Source organism: Bicyclus anynana, chromosome 1 (assembly GCF_947172395.1).
Source record: "Bicyclus anynana chromosome 1, ilBicAnyn1.1, whole genome shotgun sequence".
Lineage (NCBI taxonomy): Eukaryota > Metazoa > Arthropoda > Insecta > Lepidoptera > Nymphalidae > Bicyclus > Bicyclus anynana.
Window position 1 is genome coordinate 3922682 of NC_069083.1, and position 13717 is coordinate 3936398.

Here is a 13717-nt window from a genome sequence, read left to right on the forward strand (position 1 = left end):
TGATAACAAAATTTACTTTTTACAATTTGTTAAAAATTATATTATAAGACAGTTTTAATATCAAATGATATCACGTGTATTGTCTTTCATTCCCCAAATTATCCATTAAAAAACACGTCTCTAAATTGCCTTCTTCCTTTTATCAACGGGAAACGTATTCGCGGAGCAACACCCTCGCAATATTAAGTGAAACCCAGTAAATGAAATATTAGGTATAATAGAAAAACTTTCGAGGAATTGGGGGAGTAATTGCGGAGTATACGGCAATCTTCACAGGTAGGTAAGATTTTTTATTAAATGCCGTCTTGTTTTCAAACTGAGCGGAAAACTTTACAAATTGATGATTAGATTAAGTAGGTAATCTCAGAATGAGGCTTTATTTGATTTGTTATATGTTTTTAATTAAGTAGGTTATATAAAAGTATGTACCTATTATGAAATTTTAACATTTGTAGATTTTTTTTTAAACGAAATTCAGTATTAGGTAGGTATGTCATAACTAGGGTTGTCAACCGTACTATAATATATAGTATTATACTATATTTCGGGTCTGTGTACTATATACAGTTGAAGAAATATATAGTAGGCAAAGATACTATATATATTTTAACAACTTAACAAAATGTTACAAATCATCTCATCTTATTTTAAAACTTCATCGAATAGGACCTTGTCTATCTTATCAAATTCCGAACTTAAAATTACCAATTAAAATAATGAGCTTTTGGTTTTCGAAATATTTAACATGAAAAATGTCAAAAAGCATAAAATTCTTGAAAAATGCAATAAGTGTAAATAAAATAGTTTTTATAAAAACAAACGTGTACACTAAATTTTCTTTAAGCTTACTATATTTCTTTATTAATAAATCTGAAAAATACTATTTTTTTCTTAAAAAATATTGGCAACCCTAGTCATAAGCCGTATCGGAACAGCGTGGTGGATTTAAGCTCCATATCATGCTTTTTTGTTAAGAATAAGATAGTATACAAAAATCATCGTAATTTTATTAACATAAGGCTCAATACATATTGCAGCATTGTTTGTCTTTAAGCTCCATATCACCCCTACAGGGAGGAAGGCCTGGCCCTGTAGTAGGCTATTAAAAGAGGCTAATAAAAATGAAGTATTGATTCAATAACTAAATTTAAAATAAGCAAAGAATTCGAAATAAATGATATCTACCTATTATAAAAACATTTTTTTTTTAATTTTCCGCCTAGTTAAAAAAAGCAGAAGTTGGAAGCTGATCGCTGATCTTCAGTTGATTTGAAACGTTTCAGATGATTTATATCCGATCTAAATTGGCCAAAAACGCGTTGTGCCGTTTATGACTACAAAATTTAGTTCAAATAACTTATCCGTATCAAAATATAATTGTTCTACATTTTCATAGTTATAAAGATATATTGTTAGTAAAAGCGCTAGTTAAGTGGTAAATATTTCTAAAACATTTTATGAAACTTGCGCGACGTTATAAATTACGCCATCAAAGTTTTAAATACGGCAATACAAACTTGTTCGGTGTGGAATTTCTCATTTTCAAAACTAAAATAGTTAGCGCATCCCCTTTAGAAAAGTTAAAAGCGCAATTAAAATATACTGCCCATATTATGAGCCTAACTTTTGATATTAATATGGGATTTAAATCATAAATTAATTTTGGGACTTTTACAGCGTCAGGTTTTAAAGGAACACAAATCTAAAGGCAATTCAAATGATAGATAGAAGGTATTGTTGTGTACGTTTGGGTTTCATTTAGTGCATGTTATCTTTCACAGTGTCTGTGGTCATTCCTTTACTTTAAAGTCATATAAAGATCTACCAAATAATTTGCCAAATAAATAACCAAAAATTCAATTGTGCTACGATTTTTTGCTTTTACTGAACGAGTAAAATAATGACGAAATAACATCAAATGAATTTTTTAAATATTGCCTAAAGCCGTTATACAGTTTTAGAGTATCCCGAATCAAAGGTTGTGGTAACATCAAATTTTATTCACACTCCATACTAATATTATAAATGTAATGAATGTAAGTTTCTCTGCCTGTCCTTCAGTTAACATTTCAGTAGGTAACATTTCACTTCTAAATTATTGAACCAGATTGCATAAAATTTGCTATAGAGACATATACGACCTTGGAGAAGAAAACAGGCTTCGTTTGTCCCGGAAAAATCCATAGTTCCCGCGGAATTTCTAAAACACACACAAGTCACAAGTGTCCGCTAGTTTAACAACAAGTACATTGAGACCAAATTAAAAATAAAACACTCTTTATTTTCAGTTTACTCTCAATCGCCGTCTATACACAGGCTACATTTGAAACGTGAATTTGATAAAAGGCACAATAAAATTGACGCTGTGGGGAGAACGTAAATTTCCAAGTCAAATAAAAGTACAATAGAACAATCGATACTTCCTTGTAAACACATTAAAGAGGGGCGCGGAGTACACCCTCATAATACGTCTTCATCCCTGGCTAAATATCCTGTTGCGTCATTGATATATTGTTAAGGAACTCCAAGATATGCCATGAGTGGCATTTGTAAAGTTTAAATTTACAATTAAACGGATTTCTTAAGAATCTAAGTTAATATATTGATTATAAACATTGTAGAGACGGAAAAGTATTGTTCTTTCTCTGCGTTTGTTTGTTGTAAAGGTACGGATTTCTAACAAGCTTTTTTATTAATTATATATTATTAATTATACTTTATTAATTAAATTACTGAAACTAAAAACTGAACTCTTCTACGATTCACGAACTTTAATGACGTGTTTCCAATTTATTAGATTTCAAGAGGGACAGTTGTTTATTTGTTTTAAACTATTTTTACAATATTGCTTTTCCAATAAAACCGAAGCATCCACACATTGTATGGTAGTCTAATGGACTTAAAATCGTACGAAGTCGCAGGCATATGCTAGTATCTATACTAAAAGCTGAAGAGTTTGTTTGTTTGTTTGCTTAAATGCGCTAACTTAGGAACTACTTCTACCGATTTAAAAACATATTTTAGTGTTAAATAACCCATTTATCAAGAAAGGCTATATAAATTATCCCCGTATTCTAACGGGAACGAGAACCACGCGGATAAAGCCGCGCGGCATCAGCTAGTTGTTTTATAAGTGCGAACGTTATAATTACATGGAACTGTGTATCTTGTTCAATTTATATCAATGTATCGTCTCGTCTACCGAATCGTCTACATGCTAATAAAGAGTCGGGGGGAGTGATTTGTTCAAGTAAACTCGGAGCCGCTCATCGTGAAAGAAGCAAACGGTTTTTTGGGGCGCCTCGATATAAGAAATATCGTAAAGGTAACCGTTAAACCAAATCGGAGGTACGGGTATGAATCTCATATTATTAAGATTTTGTTTTCTATTCGTGCACATTTTTTTTAACAAAGGAAAAGTTTTTTGACTGTAGCTAATGAGATTTAATAATTTTGGGTCATGAAAAGAAAGTAGAACTATAGTATAACAATTCAACAATTTCCAATTCTAATTGTGTCCCTTATGTGTGTGTATAGGTAAGTTTTATTTTATATAATAATTTAACATAATTGTGAACTCGCCGTCCTCACAAAAACGTCAAGTTTATGAGGATGGCTATTTATGTACATATGTAACACTTTTTGTATTTTGTACAATAAAATAAAATAAAATACAACCATGGAATTGATTTGATGATAGAGTCAAGAACTGGATAGGTACTTCTAAATTAAATAAGATAAAACACTCATGGCGGTAAAAAGGATATTTTTTTAAAATGTATTTTTAAATATTAATTTATTCTTTACAAGCGGTCGCTAGACTTCGTCCGAGTAGAATTCAGATTTTCACAAATCCCACAGGAACATTGATTTTTCCATGAACACACTTACACACAAATACACACACACACACACACACACACACACACACACACACACACACACACACCACACACACACACACACAGAGGCTGAAGACCAGAGGAGGAGGTTTTTTAGCCGGTAGTGGTTACCCGAGCCCGACTTACCGGGGCAGACCATCAGGCCCTGATGATACGTAAATGTATTTTTCCGAAACCTCTAAGGAAAAAAAAAAAAAAAAAAAAAAATACACACACACACAGTACAAGCACAAGACTTCTCCAAAGTGTCCGTCCTGTCCTGAAGTTAACGAAGATGCAGAGCACGTGTTCTCTACGTGCCCTCGCTTTAGGTCTAGGTCAACACGCAGTGCTTGGGAGAATGCCCTCAAACGAAGAAGCAGGCCGGAATCCCTTATAAGAAACATGACGTCATCAAAAGAGGCGTGGGAGGCGACAAGCTTATTTGCGACCGAAGTTCTCCAAGAGCTTCGCCGCATAGAGAAAAATGAAGAAGAAGAAAGTTGAAGAAGCAATAGTGCAAGACCCTCTCCCCGCGAAGTAATGCCTAACGGCGGGTCCGCGGGGGACACAGAGGCTGAAGACCAGAGGAGGAGGTTTTTTAGCCGGTAGTGGTTACCCGAGCCCGACTTACCGGGGCAGACCATCAAGCCCTGATGATGGTAAATGTATTTTTCCGAAACCTCTGAGGGAAAAAAAAAAAAAAAACACACACACACACACACACACAAGAACTTTCGCTTTTATAATATTAGTGTGATGTGATATTCTATTACTTTCCATTTTTAGATGGTTTGTACACAAGGTCAGAGTACGATGATATTACGTCTACAGGATAATTTTGAAAAATAATATGTTCCGTAAATGATAGCAACATGATTAATGATTCTCCGCCAAAACTTTTACACTGCTCGCCCCATTTTTCCACCGACCTCCTAATGTCATGACATAAACATAAGCTATCATTTTCAATGGAAAATGCTTGTATAGGAAAAGCGCTAGAAAATATATCATAATGTAAAATTAACAAAATAAATAATTAGGTTCGAATCTCGGATCGGATTAATAAATATTGTGCTTTTATTATCCCTTATATAATTTTCCATTTGTTTTTCTTTTTAATTCTCAGTATGACGACGGCCTCCGTGGCGCAGTGGTATGCGCGGTTAATTTACAAGACGGAGGTCCTGAGTTCGATCCCCGGCTGGACCGTTCCGGTATGATGTCTTGTAGAAACCGAATGGGGCCCTTGACTACAATGTCACCTGATGGTAAGTGATGATGCAATCTAAGATGGAAGCGGGCTAACTTGTTAGGAGGATGAACATTCACACTTCTTTCCGTTTCTACACGGCGTCGTACCGGAACGCTAAATCGCTTATCTTTATTCATCGTCTTTGCCGGTAGGGTGGTAACTAGCCAGGGCCAAAGCCTCCCACCAGCCAGACCTGGACCAATAAAGAAAATCTTGTAAATCCACCGCGCATACCACTGCGCCACGGAGTCAAAATCATAGCAATCATAGACTTATACAATAGGCAGACGGTATCTCATTATCAAACAACTGAAGCATCAAAATGGCGCCGAGTATCTATGTGTAAAGTTTATTGTCAGCTGATATAGGAAATTAATAACGTCGGTCTGTCTTCATATGTGCAATATGCATCTATGTGGGTGTCGACGTATATGCAAAGTGGCATAGTGGTTAGAGTGCTTCACTTTTTAGTTCAAGAAACTTTTACTTTTTATTACATCTAATACTGAATATTTACTGTAAAAAAACGCAATGCGGATTGCGGGTGCGACTGATTCGGCGTCTTTGCGCAGTGAAATTCTTTGCTTTACTTTTTCTTTCTATGACTTAAGTAACTGAAAAGTTCTATAAAGTTGTTTGAAGCGAGAATCTAGCTAACCGAATTTTCTTTCGCGTTGTGACTTAATTTATTTATCACTAGCCGACGCCCTACGGTTTCACCCACGTAGTCCCTGTTTCCATAGGATATTGTACGGAGATTTGGAAATTGATTGAGTAGATTTAAGTTATTTTTTTTTATTTTTTTTAAACTTCTACAGCTAGCACTTGTTATAAATAATAAAATGTCATGTAACAAAAAATCATAATTATTATCTTAACTCTGTAGAATATTACTTTAGTTTAGTATGCATCACGAATAACTATACGTAAATTTATTTATTTCATCGATTCGTGGCAGCAGAGATACACACAACAGTCTCACTAATCGGTCACCCATCAAACATTTTTAACGGAAAAACACGAACACAAAAGACACTCTCATTCATTATAGAAAGACAAGCTTATTCAAGATGAAAAGATACCCTTACTCAACATGAAAATTTCTAAGAATTATAGTCATGAGACAGCAATACCTCGAGACGATTTATCTGCAAAATTGAACGCTTTTCCCGTATTAAAATTCACATTGGAGTTTTTTAAAGCAAATCGGCTCTTCGCTATCAGATGCCATCAGTCAGATATGACACGGTGGAGTACAGTTAGCTATAAAAATTGATGAACATTGTACATATTATGGGTTATGCGTTAAATATTTACTGATGCTGATAAGATTAGGTTTATTTGTTTTGTATCTTGTAAACATACATTTGCAAACCTTTTTTGAATATGATGAAAAAGAACCTTGTTTTCCAACACATTTATATCGATCCTCATTATTTTAGTTTTACCTGCTGATACAATATTAAAAAGAAATTATAATTTTACTACCCATACCCTTCTTCAATTAATTGAACCTCACAAATACAAAAAAAGAGAGTTTTCTCCATATCCGACAGGTATCTAAAGGATAGAGTTCAAACAAATAAACAAACGAATTCTTTAGCTATTATTATTATAAAGATATACAAAGGAAGGCTTAGCTACAATAAATTCAGATTGAGATATTGAATTATTAGCTCCCTGTCCAACAATGATACGAAATATGAATTGAGTCAGAGCTCAAATCGCAAATAATGCAAAGTTTTCGCATATTTTACGACACACGAAGCCGGCAATGCTCGAAATAAAGTGGCTTTTAAAAAGTTGACTCCGCACGCCTCTTTGAAGACGCGAATATTTTGACAATTCGATTTGTCAGTTTTATTTGGAGGCGAGTGTACTTATTCTGAATAAACAGGATCTCTTATAGATCCAACGGCAGTTGTGAGTCGGTGAATTTATTGTTATTATTATTGCCACAGAGGAAGCGTTCGGGAAAACTTTGGACTTATATTGCTTTATGTGTTTTTAGTGTATCTATTGGTTGTTAGAAAGAGATTTAAGGGGAAGCACCCGCTGTAAGTTTCGTCATTTTTCAAATTGCGGAGATAAGAAAATTGCGATATTATTTCCCATTTGAATACATTATTTGCACGATGATATACGATAATGGTTATATTTTGGAATTCTACAATTCTGGTAGACAGCTTATACGAGTAGGTAAATAGTTATTTTTAAATGTATTCAAAATTCCTCCACATAATTTTCCTTTGATTTATTAAACACTACAATTATTATTCCCGTAATTAGCTTGTTTGGCTATACCTACGGACCGGAATAAATACGGCAAAACAAGGCTTTCTTTTCAAGAAGTGTGCTTAACAAGCGTTAATTTTTTGTCTTATAAAACTGTCTGTAGGTATTAGGAAGTGTAACACCTTTTTTTTTTACAAGTCAGCCCTTGACTACTCTCACCTGATGGTAAGTGATGATGCAGTCTAAGATGGAAGCGGGCTAACTTGTTAGGAGGAGGATGAAAATCCACACCCCTTTTCGGTTTCTACACGACATCGTACCGGAACGCTAAATTGCTTGGCTGTACGTCTTTGTCGGTAGGGTGGTAACTAGCCACGGCCGAAGCCTCCCACCAGCCACCTATAACTGCAATGTTGTTTAAATAAATTAATTTGCATAAATAAACAAAAACTTCAAAGTGAAATGTCTAAATTATTTTAGTTTTGTCCGGTGTTACATTCGCTAACTTAGTCACTTTCAAAAATTAAAAGCAATTTAACTCAAGTGACATTTTATTACTTTGACGTAGATCGTTTGACGGCCGCGTGGCGCAGTGGGTAGTGACCCTGCTTTCTGCATCCACGGTCGTGGGTTCGATACTCACAACTGGAAAATATTTGTGTGATGAGCATGGGTGTTTTCCAGTGTCTGTGTGTATTTATACATTATATAAGTATTTATATGTAGTATATAAATGTATATGAATATTATAATATCAACTATCTTAGCACCCATAACACAAGCTACTCTGTATGCTTACTTTGGGGCTAGATAGTCATGTGTATTGTTTAAGTATATTTATTTATTTATTTATTTATTTATTTAGATCGTGTTTTGTAGCAATTATTATGCTACGAAATATTTTTTCACTCGATGAAGTTAAGACCATGTAGTTCCATGGGTATAGTATGTATCGTTTATACTACACATATCTATCATAAATATATAGGTTATAGCTTAGCTTATCTGCTTAACTGATGAAATAATGTTTTACCATTTTTTTAGGCAACTCTAAGTACTTTATTTAACTTACTAGTAGATGCCGCGCGGTTTCACCCGCGTGGTTCTCGTTCCCGTAGGAATACAGCATACATAAAATATAGCCTATAGCCTTCCTCGATAAATGGGCTATATAACACTGAAAGAATTTTTCAAATCGGACCAGTAGTTCCTGAGATTAGCGCGTTCAATCAAACAAACAAACAAACTCTTCAGCTTTATAATATTAGTATAGATTTTATTTGATTAAATATAATTAACATCCGTTAAACATTATTCAGTGAAGTTCGAACTTCCTGGTTAAAACATCGAATTTGCGAATGATATTAACGAAACTCACCTTTCAAACATATTTTGTTCCTTTTAAAAGTCAACCGCACATCCTTATGCATCCGGTCTGGCGCTGAAATGTTTAACTGCATCGTCACCAAGATCTCCGCGCTCCTTGCTCCCGTGCACGGTAATCGAACCCTAAAAAAACAAATGTATATAAAATACATTCTATACATAATTATAAAAATATTTTAGTCTTTTAGAAGAATCTTCAACATCACATCAGGCGATGGACGTCCACCGCAAGGAATATGCCTTTTGTCGGTACTTCCAAACGCCACGATTCTGAGCTACATCCTACCTTCATCCAGCGACACCCTATGACTAACTTGATGTCATTAATCCACCTCGTCGAGTGTCGACCAACACTGCGCTTTCCGTGCGTTCCGTTTTGTGCATCATTCCAACAAAAAATACTTAGTTTTACACTTAACTACACAAAAATCTGACGAATCTGTGCTATGACTCAGATTATCTGATTTGATAAAAAAACTCTCAACGCACATTTCACTAATCTGCTCTACAAGTCTACATTGAAACATTTTCCCTGTCCTGTTTATACTCATCTAAGTAAACATAATCATGTTCGATTTCCAGAACTCATATGATTTACAGAGTCACATAATGTACCCATGACATGGGATAATACCTAAATGGTTATAAACAGTATCGATTTCGATGCTAAAACTTAGCCTTGAACTTAGTACGTTGTTGAGTACCTCCACCAAGTATGAGCTCTTAATAGTGGTGGGTACGTTAAGGCAACCAAAAAAATAAAGTGACTTCAAAAATATTCATCTAGCACGTCAGCTAAGGATAAAGTGGTTTAGTTGATAGCTAAAAGGTGTACATTTTGAAAATCTAACGAGTTGACCGTATAAAACAAAACCCATAAAGGTATTTCCGAGATGCATGATCTTGAAAATAATCGCTAATATTTTATGATAATTCCAGTAAGCCGAAGTAATTAAAATTGTCTTTAAAGTTTTCAGTTTTTTTCCCACCGCTGAAAGTGAAAAAAAGTATTTAAGCATTTATATTTCCTATCATCTAATCTACCAAATCTAATCGATGCCCATGATGCTTCAGTAACTGCAAATTTTACATCCCGGGCTCCCCTACTATTACTTATCTATGTCTATTGGGGGCGAGATACAAAGCCACGCTCGGAGATGTTGACCAAGAATAACCTTCATGCTCTATTTTACTGTCTGTTGTATAAAAGCCAATGAATCACGCATGACTCATAGCATAAATAAAATATGTAAACTTAGGAAAATCTTGGGTGTAAGATCATACACGTAGGCTTACAGTTGTGCTGACTGTGGTAGAAATTTTCAAGATCGTAGTCTTTTTCATCACTTTTACGACTTCCAATGAGTCATAGGTGATCCACGCCATCGGGGAATTTTTAAAAATAATATTTATCATCATCAAAACATTATCGGCCGATAGACATCCACTGCTGAACGTAGGGTCTTGCATGGACTTCCAAACACAAAAATCGTATTACTTATCTAAACTTTTTTCATCTAATCCTTTTTTAATTTCTATAAGATATTATGTACCTACTAAGCATAAACATTAGAGCTATTATTCCAGGAATAACCATTAACATAATATAAAGAAGATGTCAGATTAAGAATAACTCACTCTTACGATTCATAGAACAGGAAAATAGTTACTATGTTGACTGTTTAAAGTCCAACACATCCTTTACGTGTTATGAAGTTATCGATTTTTGGGAGAAAAGCGCGACCTTGAACGAGCGCAAATTACCTAAAGGTCTGCAGTGTCGTAGGCACATAGCAGGGCTACGAGATGTTGACTTGCGGTGGCAGCATGGCATCATTACTAGAACTTAGTTAACGCCACAAACTGCACGAGTAGGAACTGCACGAGGAGGAAGTCAGAGACATCGTGTGGCCAATTTACTCATCCTGCCGCATAATCATGCCACTAACCCTGCTCAATGCCGGCTATTTTGTCGGTTTTCAGCGCGAGTCAAAGGTCTAGTTAGGGCGACGCGAATATTTGCGTGAGTGAGGAGCATGTGAGCCCGGACAGACAGGGCAAAATCGCAGCAACGTGAGGAACATTGTTTGCTCACGTGTTTAGAACCCATCCTTTACGTGTTTAGATATCGATTTCGGGGGAAAAGCTCGACCTTGAACGAGCACAACTTACCTAAAGGTCTGTAGTGTCGTAGGCACGTAGCCCCGCTCGGAGATATTGACTTGCGGCGGCAGCATGGCGCCCCGGCTCTCGTAGTCTATACCCATCACGTACGGCAACTGTGCGGAATTACAAACAGCTTGTATGAATAACGCATGGCCGCCGTCACAAGAGATTCGTTTAGCTGTGCAATAATATGGCATGTTAGAAGAGGAATCATTTTTTTCCAAGATTTTTATGGACTCATCGGCATGATGTCATACACATCGCGACCTACACACGATCAAGTTTTATAGGCTGTCAAGCCGTTACCGCTGCAGGCATGTGAGATTAATTGATCTTCAATGGCTAACATAAGACTTCATGATTTAAACGGCTTGAGTTAATGCATCACTGTGTTGGCACCGCCTTCAAAGTGATCAGAAGGTAATGATGTTATTTTTCGTTCTATCGTTTATTTTTGTGATTTGAAGTTGGTTGAAGGTTTTTGTCAAAAAGATTTTATTTTTCTGTTTATAGTGTGTATGCATAAGTAACGAAAGCGCCACACTACGGGCAATATAGTTATTTTTATTTTAACACAAAATTACTGAACCGATTTTCACGAAAATTAAATTTGACTAATCTGGAAGTATACTCTTTCTAACAAAAAAATCAAGAGTGTGTCAGCTCCGACGCACGAATGGAGTTTACTCTTTATCGACTGTCTAAACAGGTGCAAGTCTCTCCGCAGCATACACTTACGTCTCAATATTTACGCCTGAAAGGTGCGCAGAATTGGTTGCACACAAAAACGTAACTCTGTCATTCGTTCATCGAATTTTTCTGTCCATATTTATTTCATACCGGGGACTATATATGAAAAATCGATTCTTGAAGAGCAAAACCCAAAAAAGAATTTTCAAAATTGGTTAAGAAATGACGAAGTTATGAGGAAACAAACATTAAAAAACCTTTTTTGAAGTCGGTTAAAAACAAAAGTTGATGATGTAGTAATACACGTCGCAATTACAACATGGTTGTATATTTTGTCTTCATTTATCGGTAGTATCCGGTATTATAAACGGGTGAATAGATACCCCACGATTTTCTCCGTCTTCCAACAATCGCTATTATAAAGAAGAAGACAAACAATTGTGCAAACATACACTATGCAAGGTTTATTAGTAAAAGGGAATATATAGCAGCAATATGGCGAGTCTAGATTACCCATCACGTACAGCTCAGCGCGCAGAATTACAAGTGACGCAGTGAATAATCCCCTACGTGAGTCCCCAAGCATTTAGCTGCGAAATAATATAGACGTAACGGGAATTTTCATTGGAACGAAGTCCTTTTGTTACTGCTTTAAAAGTTAATTTTAATGTACGTCGTCTCTTGTGGGAAACGTGATTTGTTTTTAGAGTTAAAGTACGGAAGAAAAAGTGTTAGATAAAACTAACATGCAAGGAATTTGCCCAACAATGCACTGCGCCTGTCAACTTCACAGGTTGCCTTATTACCTATTAACTGTGAAATTTAAGTATACACACGTAATTTAACGTTTCTGGGATACAAAGTAGCCTATGTGTTATTCCAGGCTATAATCTATCTCAATTCCTAATTTCAGCTAATTTGGTTCAGTCGTCGTGAAGTGAAAGAGTAACAAACATTCATACCATCATTTTCTTAATCTCGCAAATACCGTGGACTTTTTCGAGATAAAAAGTAGGCTATGTGCTAATCCAGGGTATTTCTTTTTGTTCTGTTTTTCCAGGGTATAATATATATTCATCAGGGTATTTTCTATCTTCATTTTAAATTTCAGCCTTATCGGTTTAGTAGCTGCGACGTTAATGAGTAACAAACATCCAAACATACATACATACACACTTTCGCGTTTATAATATTAGTAGGATACCAACTACCATGCCCTTCTGTGTACCAAGACAGCAAAGCAGCTTAGTAGCAGAAATAAACATGGCGCTTGTAGGTACTTTCCCGGATGTCTTACTTAGCTCTACAACTACTATGTGTTCTGTGTAATTATTTTTTTATTTCTTCTTCTTTGTCGATACACTCTTGTCCGAGTGGTCGTGGTCGTCATTTGGATGTGGTGGCAAGCCTCACTATCCGTTGCCATTCCTCCCGAAGTGTGGCTCTCCTAGCACACACAGAAAGTAACGGAAAGCGGTTTTCTCTTGGTCAATCCAGTGTCCTCCACCTTTCCTTTTTAAAAGTACCTGCCTATATTAACCATGTTTTTGGAAATGCAGCCTGTTATGATAATAAGTAGGTACCTACAATAATGGTATGTGGATTGCATTGATTATTATTGGATTAGATAGTTCGTAGAGTGAACCCAGATACTCCAGTTTTAGTACCTTTTAACCATTGAGATAGTACGGCTTCTTTTGTACTGGTGTCCATTTCTATTTACTCACTACAAACTGTGAATCAAATCAAATCAAATCAAAAATCATTTATTTCGAGTAGGCTCAGTTTACAAGCACTTTTGACACGTCAGTTGACTATTTGTAAAGATTCTACCACCGGTTTGGAAGGCAGGTTCTGCTGAGAAGAAACCGGCAAGAAACTCAACAGTTGCTCTTTTTTGAAACAGTTGAAACATAGCATGGTAATGTCTGTTTAACTACAACATTTTCTATCTAAACATGCTCCAACTATAACGTACACACGTAAACAAATATTATTGTATGTTAACGATCATTTTGCTACGTAATTACAAACAACAATCGTATCTTAAATGCGTTACTTAAACAATCTATCAAACAAATAGCACAATAAACACAGTGCGAAC

The 13717-nt window shown here is 35.6% G+C and overlaps 1 protein-coding gene across 1 annotated transcript in view; it reads right to left on the reverse strand.

Moving 5' to 3' along the window:
* The window catches only part of LOC112052649 (tyrosine-protein kinase Dnt-like), a 70850-nt gene that overhangs the window by 25691 nt on the left and 31442 nt on the right, over positions 1–13717 (reverse strand). Inside the window, exons 4-5 of the mRNA XM_024091821.2 lie at positions 10930–11036; positions 8750–8880 (exon numbers count right to left, since the gene is read on the reverse strand). Of these exons, the coding sequence (XP_023947589.1) occupies positions 8750–8880; positions 10930–11036 (238 nt within the window). The remainder of the gene's footprint in view (positions 1–8749; positions 8881–10929; positions 11037–13717) is intronic.